The 13,342-nt window shown below is 39.8% G+C and overlaps 1 protein-coding gene across 1 annotated transcript in view; it reads left to right on the forward strand.

Moving 5' to 3' along the window:
• Positions 1-10,620, forward strand: part of Bub1 (BUB1 mitotic checkpoint serine/threonine kinase) — a 37,550-nt gene extending 26,930 nt beyond the window's left edge. Inside the window, exons 18-25 of the mRNA XM_013147386.2 lie at positions 2,182-2,408; positions 3,477-3,620; positions 6,263-6,378; positions 6,703-6,864; positions 7,039-7,196; positions 7,282-7,456; positions 8,561-8,667; positions 10,245-10,620. Coding sequence (XP_013002840.1) covers positions 2,182-2,408; positions 3,477-3,620; positions 6,263-6,378; positions 6,703-6,864; positions 7,039-7,196; positions 7,282-7,456; positions 8,561-8,667; positions 10,245-10,440 — 1,285 coding nt within the window. The 3' untranslated portion in view covers positions 10,441-10,620. The remainder of the gene's footprint in view (positions 1-2,181; positions 2,409-3,476; positions 3,621-6,262; positions 6,379-6,702; positions 6,865-7,038; positions 7,197-7,281; positions 7,457-8,560; positions 8,668-10,244) is intronic.
• Positions 10,621-13,342: the final 2,722 nt, after the last annotated feature.

Consider the following 13,342-nt stretch of genomic DNA (forward strand, 5'->3'; position numbering starts at 1 on the left):
GCAGAAAATCAAGCTCAGTGATCCTCTGTCTTTGCAGGTTTTCAAGGGGAAGGGAGTAGAAAGTTAACAAATTCACATTCTCAAAGAGAAAGGAAAAAGCTTCATTAATCATTTATGTATCAACAGTACTCTAGGCACTCATGTTACTAAGTAGCAATGCATAAAGGCTTGGAAACAGTTTTCCTCAGTGTGTGTGGATACCCCTAATACCTATTTTGTTATAAAACATTGGAAATATGTTCAATATCTCAGAAAGACAGAGTTGTACATCTGCTGGATTAAATTGTGTGTAGTTATTAAAGTCCTGGTAGGAATATGAAGAAACCTGGCAGAGAGCACCCTTTCTGAATGATCAACTTTAACAGCACCGCAAGTATGAGAATGCATGCTAGTATCATACAGTGAGAAGGCACTGCACTGTTGAGATGTTCTTCCCAGAAACCATTAACGCCATTCTAGCCATGATAGAAACATCAGAGAAATCCAGAAAGCCTTAAAACTACTGTGGTGTCATGAAATTAGGTCAACCCATGGTCCACTGGCTCCATTACTTTGGATGGCAGGTAAAGCAGAAACATTGCCGTGGCAGGAGGAGGCTGCTTACCTCGTGGTGGCCAAGAAACAGAGAGAAAGAGACAGAGAGAGTCCAGAGAAGAAAGAGCAGGGAGCACTATATCGTCCCCAAGCACACACTTCCCATGGACTGCTTGCTCTCTTCAGCTAGAGCCTGCCTCCTAACTTTCCATCAGTCCCCAGTAATGCCATCAAATTCGAATTCATCAGTGAGCGAACTGATGAAATTAGGCTGCTCATGATTCAGTCACCTTTCAGAAACCTCACCCGTGAGCACATGAGCCTTTTGGAGGACATTTTAGATCTAGACCATAACTCTAAGACCAGGAAGTTTTCATAGGTGAGAAAGAGGAGACAGGAGAACTAAATGCAATGTGTGTTCAGAACTGGATCCTGAAGCAGAAGAAGGTAGTGGTGGAAATACCAAGAAATCCAAGTGACCTAGAGTTAATAGTAAAAGTCTAGAACTATTTTAACTAAAAAAATTTGTTTTAGTTCACAATAAGAAAAACGTTTATGACAAAAATAGAAATAGCAGTGTATGAACTAATATGGATAATCATATATTTGTGCATATATGGATATTGATGGGGTATATGTGTAGAGATGTGTAATATACAATTCGTGTTCTCTGTACATATGTTTTATGAAATACACAGCCCTTGGGCCTCTGGTCACAACATTTTTGTTTAAAGACACCTTATTCAATATGTAGTGCTGACACATTAACATTGAATTCATAACCAACAAGACTATGACTCCTCTATCTAAAGCTTAGCTGACATAGTAGTACTTTCCCCATGGGGCACATCATGGCTTTTTTGCACTTAAGAACAGTAAAAGGTGCTACACATGGGGCTATTCTAACAGGGAAATCACTGATAAAAAGCACAAGAATACAGTTCTTCAAAATGTTATTGTACCACATGAGAACATCTGAGAGTTGAGCGCTAAAACCTAGTGTCACTATGTTTGACCCGAGCTAGGAGTATGTTGGTGACTCAAGTTTTTATCGCTCTTCAATTCTGCAAATGACACCAAAATTACATGCACATTGATTTGGGAGTTTCCAATACATTTTAGCTATAAGTGAATTCACAAATATGAAAGCCATGAATGAGGGTCAACTCCACGTGTGTACATAGGCATGCATACATTTCTCTGTGTGTGTGTGTATGTATACCCATGTACATGGAACTGTATCAGAATCGTTGGATTGTGGTTGCCATTTTCTGTTTGTCTCAATGTTATAAAAGAAGCCATTTTTAAAATGAATTTAAGTATCCAGCCTTGATTATAGAGCTGCTGCTTAAATTCAGCTTGGGTATAAAAACCCATTATTCCTCCTGTCATGTCTTGTTAAAGAATACCCAGTGTATCACCCACACCTATTTATCTTAACATATTATGTTGTTGATTTTACTTCTGTCACACTAGTTATATGTTTGCCTAAAGAAAATGATTGAAGCAACTCTTAGCCTGTGAGGCCATTTTAAATGTCATTCCTCAAGTGAAAAGGAAACTTTTGTAGAACTTTCTTGTAATCTAGTCCTCTAGGATTCTCCTCACATGTAGTTATTATTTTCTCTATGCTTCTCACACATCTAGTCCAATTCAAGAGGAAAGCCCAAAACAAGCACTCCTGACGGACCTATCTTCAGCATCCCTGCAGCATCTGAGCCAGCCTGCTGCAGGTGGTGTGCTCACCCAGGAAGCTGCACAGGGCCTTGAGGGTTATAAACTCACAGACACTGACCCCGCTGCTGTGGAGGCTAGCGCTGAACTCCACACAGAGCGGATGCAGCCCTGCTCACTTAGGAATGTCAAAGCTCCAGGTATGTGCAGATGCTCAATCTGAGCTGTACCATGAAGACAGTAGTGTGGGAAAAGCTTTGCTGCAAGAGAACTCAGAATGGGACCTTGAATGTCACTGATTAGGATGCAAGTTCAGACAAACTCCTAACAACATCACAATACAATTAAGTAGCAGTAGGCTTGAAGGGAAATCAATCCATTTTAATTTTAGAAGATATGGGATAACTGTTGGAAGAGAGAGTTGGAATTTGAGGGCCTTCCATGTGCCACACATTTAACTAACACAGTTTTCCCCATTTGAAAAAAAAGTCAGCTGAGGCCTGAGGTTAGAGAGACACTTCCCTGCCCCTCAGGACACGGGACCAGTAATGCACAGTAGTTGAGAGCACAGACTGGAGATAGACTAGCTAGGTCATAAGACTGTTCAGATCCTACCTCCTCCACCTAAGTAGTCATATGGTTTTGACCAAGATTACTTGAGTTTTCTTTTTCCTTTTCTGTAAAGTGGAAGTTATGCTGTACCTACCTTAGAGGCTCATTGTAAGAACCAACTGAGTTAATGAATGTGAAATACTCAGAACAGTGTTGTGCACAGGCTCAGCCCTAAGTAGCAGGTAACCATGGTGGCTTAGACCTTCATAACTGCTGCTGGAAGAGATTTTATAGAACTACATTGGAGAGAAAACTGTGTCTTCCCTTAGAAATTGTTGCCCAGAGTGCGTCTTTTCAAGATGAGTAGAAAAGCAGTTGAGGAGCATGTGTCTGTCTGAGCACGTTAGAAGCAGGTAGCATCAGTTATGCCTTCGGGACTGCAGCCCTTCCGGTGCCAGGGCAGGATCTAGCGGTTCCAAGTGAGTGAATGAGGCCTTGATTCTTTTGTTACAGCAGAAAATTGACCTAAACTTGTAGATTTAAAATGACAATGAGCTACTACTGATTTAGACTTTTTGAAAATAGTCCTTTGTTACTCGAATCAGTGCTCTGTAAAGGATAAGTCTTACTTAATGAATGTCTCCACTTGTTTTATCTAAACTTTCTTGGATAAAATCCTTGAATTTATGTTTCCTTTTTCCTCTCATTCATTCAAGACTTCACTATTGAAAACCCATGGGATGAGGAATTGATTCTCAAGCTGTTATCTGGGCTTTCTAAACCAGTGAGTTCCTACCCAAATATGTTTGAATGGCAATGTAGACTTCCAGCCATCAAGCCCAAGACTGAATTTCAGCTGGGTAAGAGTTATATGGGTAACAAAACTTTACATTCTTGTTTTTGTATAGGAAGTTCATGGTGACTCGTGTGCATGTGAGATTCTCCCCTTCCCCTTCAGTAATTACAGCTGCAGAATTAGGTGTAGAAATTTTGTCAAGCCATGACTGTAAGCTTATGATTGTTGTTGGGACAAGAATGTATTTAACTTGTAAAGGACAATTTAGCAAGAGCTATCAAAATGAAAATTGCATAAACTCTTGGACCTAACCATTCACTTTTTTTAAACAAATTTTTTTTTTTTTATCGGTACCAGCGATTGAACTCATGACTGCCTGCTTGCAAGGCAGGCGCTTATGCCACTGAGCTAAATCCCTAGTCCCTCCTGTCTTTTTGAGACAGGGTCTCACTATGCAGTTCACATTGACCTTGGGCTTACTTTGTAACCCAGGCTGGTCTCAAACTTGGAACGATCCTCCTGCCTCCACTTCCTAAGTGCTGGGATTATAGGAGTGTGCTACCACATCCAGCTAACCATTCACTTTTAAGAATTTATAGAAAAATATAGGCACTGTTATTAGAACAAGGAAACTTATTCTTTAGTTATGGGGAAATGATCTCCAAGATATACTACTAAATGCAAAGGGCAGAAAATTATGTATCACATGCTAACTCTCTGTTTCTTCAAAAAAAAATAATGATACATATATTATTTGCAAGTATTTCTGGAGGACGCTTAAAGGATACTCAGCTTTTTAAAACAGTTCATGTAATGGGAGTGGAAAACCAGATGGATATACATAATGATAAGAGTGAGAGTTTTCACAATATACTTTTATTTTTAATTCATAGACTTTGTTTTTATAGAGCAGCTTTAGGCTGAAAGAAAAATTGAGAGGAAAGTAGAGAGTTTCTAATATCTACCCGACAGACACACACACAAATTCCACTATGAGCATCCTGCATGAATGTGCTGTTTATTGTGATTGATGAGCTGGGACTGACACATTCTTCTTACAGTCCACAGTGTATGTGGGGTACTACATGTATACATTCTGTGGAGTTGATATGTTAAACAGATGTGTGACATGTATTCTTCTTTGTCATACTATATAGAATAGTTTCACTGCCTTAAAAATCCCCTGTTCCACACCTATTTATCCCCACCCCACGTATACTACAACCCCTGGCAACCACAGATGCTTTTACTCTCTACAGTTTTATCTTTCCCAGGCTATTGCACCTTTAGAATCAAGCCATTTTCTAATTTATCAGGCTTGCAATTAGCAATATGCATTAAAGGTTCTCTGTGTCTTTTTGTGACATTGTGACTTTTTAATCACTGGATGTTCCATTATATGGATGTATCATATACTTTATTTATACAGTCACTTACTAAAGATTATCTTGGTTGCTTCTACCCAGACCTGATGTACTGGAACTAGGAGAAATAGGCCTTATGGTAAACCTTATTCTTGTCTGGCAAGGGGTTAAGCTGTTTAGTTTCCCCTGTTATCTTTGAGTTTCTCTGGAGACTTCTTAAATAAAGTTTGAGACATGCAGTCCTTCCCACAGCAGTGTCCTTATTACTGTTTCAGCAGTGATTTATGCTGTAGCAGGCTGTCATTTTCTGTGTCTTCCTGTCTTCCTCTCCATTTGTGGGCAGCAGTTTGCCTGTGACCTCAGTTTTCTAATGAATCTAAGAGTTGATTGGTAGTCCTTAGCTTTTTTCTTACTGTGAGCAAAGAGTAAGAACTTTAAAGTTCCTTAATGCCACACTAGAAACTATACATACATGATTTTGAATATGTAAATTCTTTTTAATTTTTTTAGTTTAAGAATCTGTTACAACTTCACCTTTATGGTCTTTCTCCCCAAGACCAATAAACCCAGTGGAACCATAGAACAACATAAAATGAACCCGATTTGAGGAACATTTTATAACATACCTGACCAAACTCATTGGATCCATCAAAGTCATAAAAAACAAGAGTAGTCTAAGAAACTATTGTAGCCCAGCAGCAGCTAAAGAAACACAATGACTAAATAGAACATTATGAGGAAAATCAATGAAATCTGAATGAAGTGTGAATTTTAGTTAATAGTTACATAGCTCTGTGGTTCTTATGACACAGATACCATGGTTATAAAAAATTCACAGTAGAAGAAACTGGATATAGAATATGCAGAATCTCTACTGTTTTGTAACTTTTGTATAAATCAAAAACTTCTGAAACAAGTTGATAAACATTTTAAATTACTATAAAATTATTGATAGTTATGTTTTGCTTTTGTTTTACTGTAAAGCACATCATTTTCCAGGGATTTCCATATGTTCTTTCTGACATCTCTGTAGTCATGCTGAGCAGACAGCGAATTTTAAACATGAGAGCCTTGCAAAGGAGGAGACAAGTGACCTCCTAAGTGACCTGGGCCATCAGAGCTATTCTTGCCCCTTTATTGCAGAAAACTTGCTAAGGAAGCTCTCTTGGGGCAGGTATTTGCTTCACTTTTACCTGCATCTGGGAAAACATTTCCAAGAGAGTACATCCATTTTTATTTATTAAAGCAATTCACGTGCCAAGAAAGTTCTTAAAATCCTTCATTCTGAATAAGTCCTTATGTTTTGAGCCTGTTTGTCATTTTGATACCTTTGTCTTCCAAGGTTCTGTGCTGGTCTACGTCAGTCAGCTTCTTGGAACAGGTGCCTTTGCTCAAGTCTACGAAGCTACCCACGGAGATATGAATGATCCCAAAAATAAACAGAAGTGCGTTTTAAAGGTACATGACTGGAGTAGCTTTTCGTATAGGGTAGAAATGAATTTACAGCTTGAATTTGTCAGCCCCTTTTCGTTTTTCTAGTTTTAAGACTGTGATGTTTTCTTTGAAGTCTATAGTCAGCAATTAAGAAGTAAAATTTATCTTACGGGGATTCATAACTGCCTTGCCAATAAAATTATCTTGCAGCCACTCCCTTCAGAACAGCTCCGTGTTTGACACTGCTTTCTCCCCTCTGTCCTCTGTTGACGTGGAGGTTGCTTTCTTGTTACTGTTGGCCTCAGTGTGAGACTGGTTGTGACATCACATGCCTGATTTGATTTGCAGGTGCAGAAGCCTGCCAGCCCCTGGGAATTCTACATTGGGACCCAGCTGATGGAGAGATTAAAGCCAACTGCGCGGCACATGTTTATCAAATTCTATTCTGCCCATTTATTTCAAAATGGTAGCATTTTAGTGGGCGATCTCTATAGCTACGGAACATTATTAGTAAGTGTTTCATTTTCATATGAACATGTGTTTGAAGTGCATTTCTGATTTGCATCTTTGCACAGATCTCATTGCAGGAAACTTTGTAGGGATGATAGGCAAGGGCAAAGCCCTTGACTTGAAATTTCATCACTCTCCACAACCAACTCAGGATACTATTTGCATTGTTTCTAGAATGCCATTAACCTCTATAAAAATACCCCTGAAAAAGTGATGCCTCAAGCTCTCGTCATTGCCTTTGCTCTCAGAATACTCTTCATGATTGAACAAGTCCACAGCTGTGAAATCATTCATGGAGACATTAAGCCAGACAATTTCATACTGGGAAATAGGCAAGTGTGACGTTTCTGATGGTTCCTCCCTTACCATTTCCCTTTTACCTGTACTCCTGTGTCCTAGCCCTTGTTTGTGTTTTAGATTTTTGGAGCAGGATGATGAAGATGACGATTTAGCTGCTGGCTTGGCACTGATTGACCTGGGTCAGAGTATAGATATGAAACTTTTTCCAAAAGGAACTACATTTACAGCACGGTGTGAAACATCTGGTTTTCAGTGTATCGAGATGCTCAGTAATAAACCATGGAACTACCAGGTAAGGAACTAAAACAAGAGAACTAAAAACATTTTCCTTCTTGCACTTACTAGATTTTCAAAATGAATCTAGTTAGTTGAAATTGTCCTCTTGAGCAGCAGTTGAAGGAGAGATGGAACTTAAGGCTGAGGAAGAAGATGAAATTCTGCTTTTTTGGCACTTATTTGCAGATTCTGTTATCAGAGAAAGAAAGCAGATGTATTCTATGAGTTTCACTTTAAGGGAAATCATGGTTTGTGAATTTTGAAAAGGAAGTCATGCTGTAAGGAACCAGCTTGGTCTACCAAGATGAAAGCAGCCTAGCTGGCTCCTCTGTGGCCAGAGTTAACAGGGAGGCCCACTGTGCCAGCTCCAGGACAGGGGGTCAGCGCCCTGCAGGGACTCTGCTGCTGATGCAGACAAGGAGGTAGGTTTGACTAGTTGATGGCATAGTTAAGTTCCTCTGGATAAGTGCCTGATCCAAAAGGTATTCGAAATGGGTCATTATTATTCTAAGGAGAGGTTTTGGAATTTTCAACAAATTAGAGTATTATAGGACAAGTAAAGATAATTCTGATTAGCATAAATGTATGATTTTGAACTTGGAAAACACAGCCAACAGGAGCCGATGGTGAAGAAGGCAATGGCAGGAGCCTTATTTTTAGTAGTCTTATTTTTAGTATGCAGCCCAGCTGTGGCCTGAGGCTGCTGACTGCAGGTCTAGCAGGTCTTGGGTGGCAGGTAGAAAGAACAGAGGTAGAGAGCTTGCTGTCCTGCAGATTTGGACCATGCTGGAGTTAGACTGTTTCACATAGCCAGAGAGGCAGGGGGGCAGTCAGCTCTCAATCTAGGGATTCAAGTGTTATGTTTGCCTCTGTGAGGCAGAACAGAGAAGTGGAGAAGGACACTAGCTAAGAATCAGGGGCTCCGAGGGGCTACCTCAGGAGCACTGGTGGTCTGCTCCCATGGACACCTCAGGCAGAGCCTGGATAGACATTTGGGGGGGTGTAACAGTGGACTTGCAGCATTCTTTACAAGTAAATCTGTGATTACTTAGCTTGGTGCATCTTAACATACTCACATGTAAATCACCCTTTAAACAACACACTTATGCTTTCTCAACAGGTTGATTACTTTGGTGTTGCTGCAACAGTGTACTGCATGCTTTTTGGCACTTACATGAAAGTGAAAAATGAGGGAGGAGTCTGGAAGCCTGAGGGCATTTTTAGAAGGTGAGCATTAGCATCAATGCCACAGTGAAAAGAGAACAAATACAGGAGAATGGAAGGTTCTATCTGGTGCATAAACTGTCTTTGCCACCCATAAAAACCTGTGCCTTCAGCACACTGCTTCTGTTTCCCCACTTACAAATAAGATGCATGTGATAGCATCCTAGAGCCACTGTAAGCTCCTGGTTGGGTGGGTGCCATCCTGTAAATTCAAACTTTTTCTTGGCCTGTTAAGTTACCCTTTCTTCTAATGTCACTGAGCTTCAGGATTTTGCTTGCTTATTTGTTTTCTTACGTAAATGGGAATAGCACTGTTTTCCTTCTTATAAGAAGCAAAGGAAATAATGTAGATGAGTATACTTTGCAAATCAAAGTAGTATAAGGCAGCTTCTTGTTACAGGTCAGGGTTTTGAATCACAGCTTTGTGTGATATTCATTTCTCTGAGATTATTTTCTCATCTATAAAATGGGTATGGGCGGCTCCCCCAGCGTAATGTTGTATGGACACACCGCTAGCAGGATTTTGTTTAAGCTGAATATTCCCTGCATGCATGTTGCTTACATACTTTATACTTAACTTTTTTGAGTTATAAAAACATACACAAAAAGAGAATCTTACGTGTACAACCTAATGGAAAGTATATGCTTATTCTTGAAAATATTTAAACTCTTCCCAGCCCCTCCCAAAACAGAAAAAGGAAGAGTTGGCAGTGATTTTATAAAATGTCAGGAGCCAACATGCATAAGTAAGATATGTTCCATATCTGGAGCAAAGCCTGTAACTATGCTTTTCTCTGCACAGTGCATCATCAAACTGGGCAGTTCTTCTTTCTTTCCCTTGCCCATGCTTGAAGAACCAGGTAATTATGCAGAAAGCTCTGGTCTCTGGCCACCAGTGTAAAGAAAAGCCTGAGGGCCAGGCCTTCACAGCTTCATGTCAGGGACTCAATTTCCATCTGGAGCACAACTGCAGTGTGTTGTGCCTTTTCTCCATGTTCTGCAGTTCTGGGTTCAGGTTTAACCACTGGACTGGCCAGAACTCAAATCTGCACTCTTTTTCAGGCAGTAAAGCCTGTCTTCTAGTCTTGGCCCATGTAGTTAGGCTCCTTAGAACCATGTGGCCAGATGATCACATTCTGGATAGTGAGGCAAAAATAGGTAGTTTGTTTTTTGGTTTTTTTTGGTTTTTTTTGAGATGAGTTCTCACTATGTTCCCCGGTTGGTCTCAAACTCATGACCCTCCTGCCTTGCCCTGCTGAGTAGCTGGGATTATAGACATGCACTGCCACACTCAGCTCAGATAGATTGACTTAGAAAACAAAAATTTGAAAAATTTTCCACCAAAGAGCTACTGCTGGAAAAGAGACTATAGTTTTGGAAGAAGGGGTGTTTAAAATGACACTTTATTAGACCTTTAGTTTCTCTTATTTGTGACAGGGACACTTCTACCATTCTTATGTACTAAGTTGAGTTTGAGTGACAATTGCCCCATTAAGCATGAGAAAGTCAGGTGCAGAAGCAGCATTGCTGTGCATATTGGAGAATGTATTTGGAGCATTATTAATGCCTTGTCTTTTCAGGCTCCCTCATCTGGATACGTGGAATGAATTTTTTCACACCATGCTGAATATACCAGACTGTCAACATCTTCCATCTTTGGATGTGTTAAGGCAAAAGCTAAACAAACTATTTCAGGAACATTATGCAAACAAGATTAAAACCCTGCGTAACAGGCTAATTGTACTGCTCTTAGAGTATAAGCGTATGAAAAAATAAAGTGTAGATATGGATTCTCCAGAAATCATTTTGTAAATACTAACCTCTCACTTTGTATATGTGCTACCAAAGTGAGTACTAACCTCTCACTTTGAACCTCAGTTTTTTCTACATTTATTGTATATTTTAATGTTTATTAAGAATAAAATAAAAAAAAAATCCATAGAGAGAGAAAGGAAATGGTGGAGAGTGATTGTTAGCAAAATTCAGCCTCTCAGAGATCCAGACACTAGAAAAGAACAACTGTAGGAGGAAAAAAAGAAGCAGCTCACTGGGACTAGGGAGAAACAATCCACAATGCAGAGAAAACAGGAGAACCTGGACTCCCTCTCCAGCTCTTGGAGCTCACAGGAAGGGAACCAGGCTCCACTGAAGCAAGGTAAGTGCTCAGGCTGGGAGATCTGGCAAAAAAACAGCAGCCAAACGAGTGGCATTTGTGAACTACAGAACCACATGGGGTTTTGATCTTAGGGAGCTCTTTTCACATCGCAGGCACCAGCTATGCCTCAGGAATGCTTGATCAAGCAATTCAGGAGAAAATGATTATTGAAATATGGGGCTCAGAACAAATTCACTTTAGGGCTCCAGTGTCCCACAGTGACTGGGTGAGAGCCACTGAAGACAGCCACAGACAGGGACACAGGCTCCACATCCCACGGGGAAAAGCCAGGTTTGACTTGAGTTGTGTCCAGAAGCACCTAGTTGGAAAAGTGCTTGCCAGCATTAAGTACTTACGTCACTGCCCTGCTGCCAACATCCAACACAGATATGGGGTCTGATTGCCTTCCCTGTCCACCAGCATAAACAAAGCATGTCTCAGCATGGATGGTGCTATAGCCTGGGTAAACAAAGGACCTCTGGAACAATGAGTGTACCTCACAAACCCACAGCTGTAAGGCAAGACTTCCAGACTCCAGAATTGCAAATCCTAGAAGAAAACCATTCATAAATTTAAAAATCCAGACAAAAATTTTTTTCTGTTTTTGGGCTCTTTGCTTTCTACTTTTTCTTAGTCCTCTTTTCTTTTTTCTTTTTTTTTTTAATTTCCTTTTTAAATTTTTCCCTATTTTTCTTTTATCATCTTTTTTTTTTTTTCTGTTACCTTTTCTACTTCTATAAATATTTTTCTACCCCATATGGGTAATGGGATCGTTTGGCTCACTCTTCTCTCTATCTTTCATATTTAAGTTTTCAAGTTCTTCTGTTTGCATTCTCTCTTTCTCAAATCCCTATATCTTTACTAGTATAACCGTTAAGTTTTATCAATCTTTTATAGTTAGGTAGCTCTGTTACTACTGTTGAATTCTTCTGTATCACTAGTGGACATATTGTTATTACATTTAGTAGATATTTGCTATCTGTCAGTATTAGGTTGTCCTACGGTTTATGCTGTAATTGTAGATTTCTGAATTTATTGTCAAAGATTCCAAACAAATCCAGAACATTAAAAATTATACTGAAAATATAGATAGCCAGGCATGGTGGCACACACCTGTAATCCCAGCAATTGGGAGGCTGAGGCAGGAAGGTCTCTGAGTTTGAGGCCTGGCTACGAAGTAAGTTCAAGACCAGTATGAACTACATAGCAAAACTGTCTCAGAATGAAGGGGGGGGGGGGGCAGTAAAAGTGACTAGTGTAAGGACAGTATCAATTTAGAAGATAGGGATGCTTTTAAAGATCAAATATTCAGAGATACCTTAAAAATGAAAGAACAGGACAAATGGATTCAACAGATACTGATGACACAAAGACTAATCTGATTAAGTGAAAAAATGAAAAACTCAGAACACAAAAGAGATAGGAAACCTGTTTACAGTAATAATAATAAAAAGTTTTCCAAGCATTGGGAAAAATTATACAAATAAGTGAGGCATACAGAACCCCAAATAGCAACCATCAAAAGAGAACCTTTCCTTATCTCATTATTGTCAAAATACCAGAAGCCCAACACAAGGATAGAAGGTTAAAGCTACTGGAGAAAAGCAACAAAACACCCATTAAAGTTACAAGTTCTCAACACAAACCTTAAAGTCCATGAGTGCATGGAGGGAAGTGTTTCAAACCTGAAATGTAACAGCTTTCAACCCAGACTTTCATATCCTGCAGAAATTTTCTTTGCAAATTAATGGAGAAGTTTGATATTTCCATGACAAAGAGTCCCTCAAGGAATGCATAACCAGTTGTGGTTTGCATCTAGATATTCCCCCAGAGCCCCGTAGGTGGGACTTTTTGGAGGTGAGTGGATCTAGAGTTCGTGCTGCTACAATCAAGAATGTGATGCGATTGATTCCGTGTGGTGCTAGGATTAAAGATGTGAGTACTACCTGTGTGAAATATAAGGGTGAGAAAAAGCTGCAGTCTTCAGAGGCCCCACCGGCCAGCCGGGGAGAAGCAGCAAGGAATCTGCCTCCACCACCCACACTGAGCCCCTGTGAGCAACCAGATGTGAGACAGGCCAAGATGATAAATAACTGAAGTAGGGAAGTAACCTGACATTTATGTTGTTAGATTGACTTTGCAGGCCTAGGGCCAGTAGTCTAAGCAACTATTTAGAGGATAACAATATGCAATATAGTAACAATTGTGGGTTTCCTGCTGTCCTTTCACTGTTTTGTTTCTACTGTTCTGTTTTACTCCCTTAAAATAAAAAATATTTTTTAAAAGTTCTGGTCTTGGCTTGTCCCTTGTTGCTTACTGTTGTTGTTGCCTGTCTTCTGTCCTGCAGTGCCCCTCTGCCATGCCACCTTGCTTTGAAACCCCTTCAAACTGAACTGAAATAAACTTTTTCTCCTTTAACTTTGGACCTCTGATATTTTGTCTCAGCAATGAAAAAAGTAACTAAGACAATAATCAAACAAAAATTCTCAAAAATATCCTAGAAAGAGATGAGCCAACAATGCC

This window comes from Cavia porcellus, unplaced genomic scaffold (genome assembly GCF_034190915.1).
Source record: "Cavia porcellus strain 051 isolate PalLab524CR breed Dunkin Hartley unplaced genomic scaffold, mCavPor4.1 scaffold_18, whole genome shotgun sequence".
In the NCBI taxonomy this organism is placed as follows: Eukaryota; Metazoa; Chordata; class Mammalia; order Rodentia; family Caviidae; genus Cavia; species Cavia porcellus.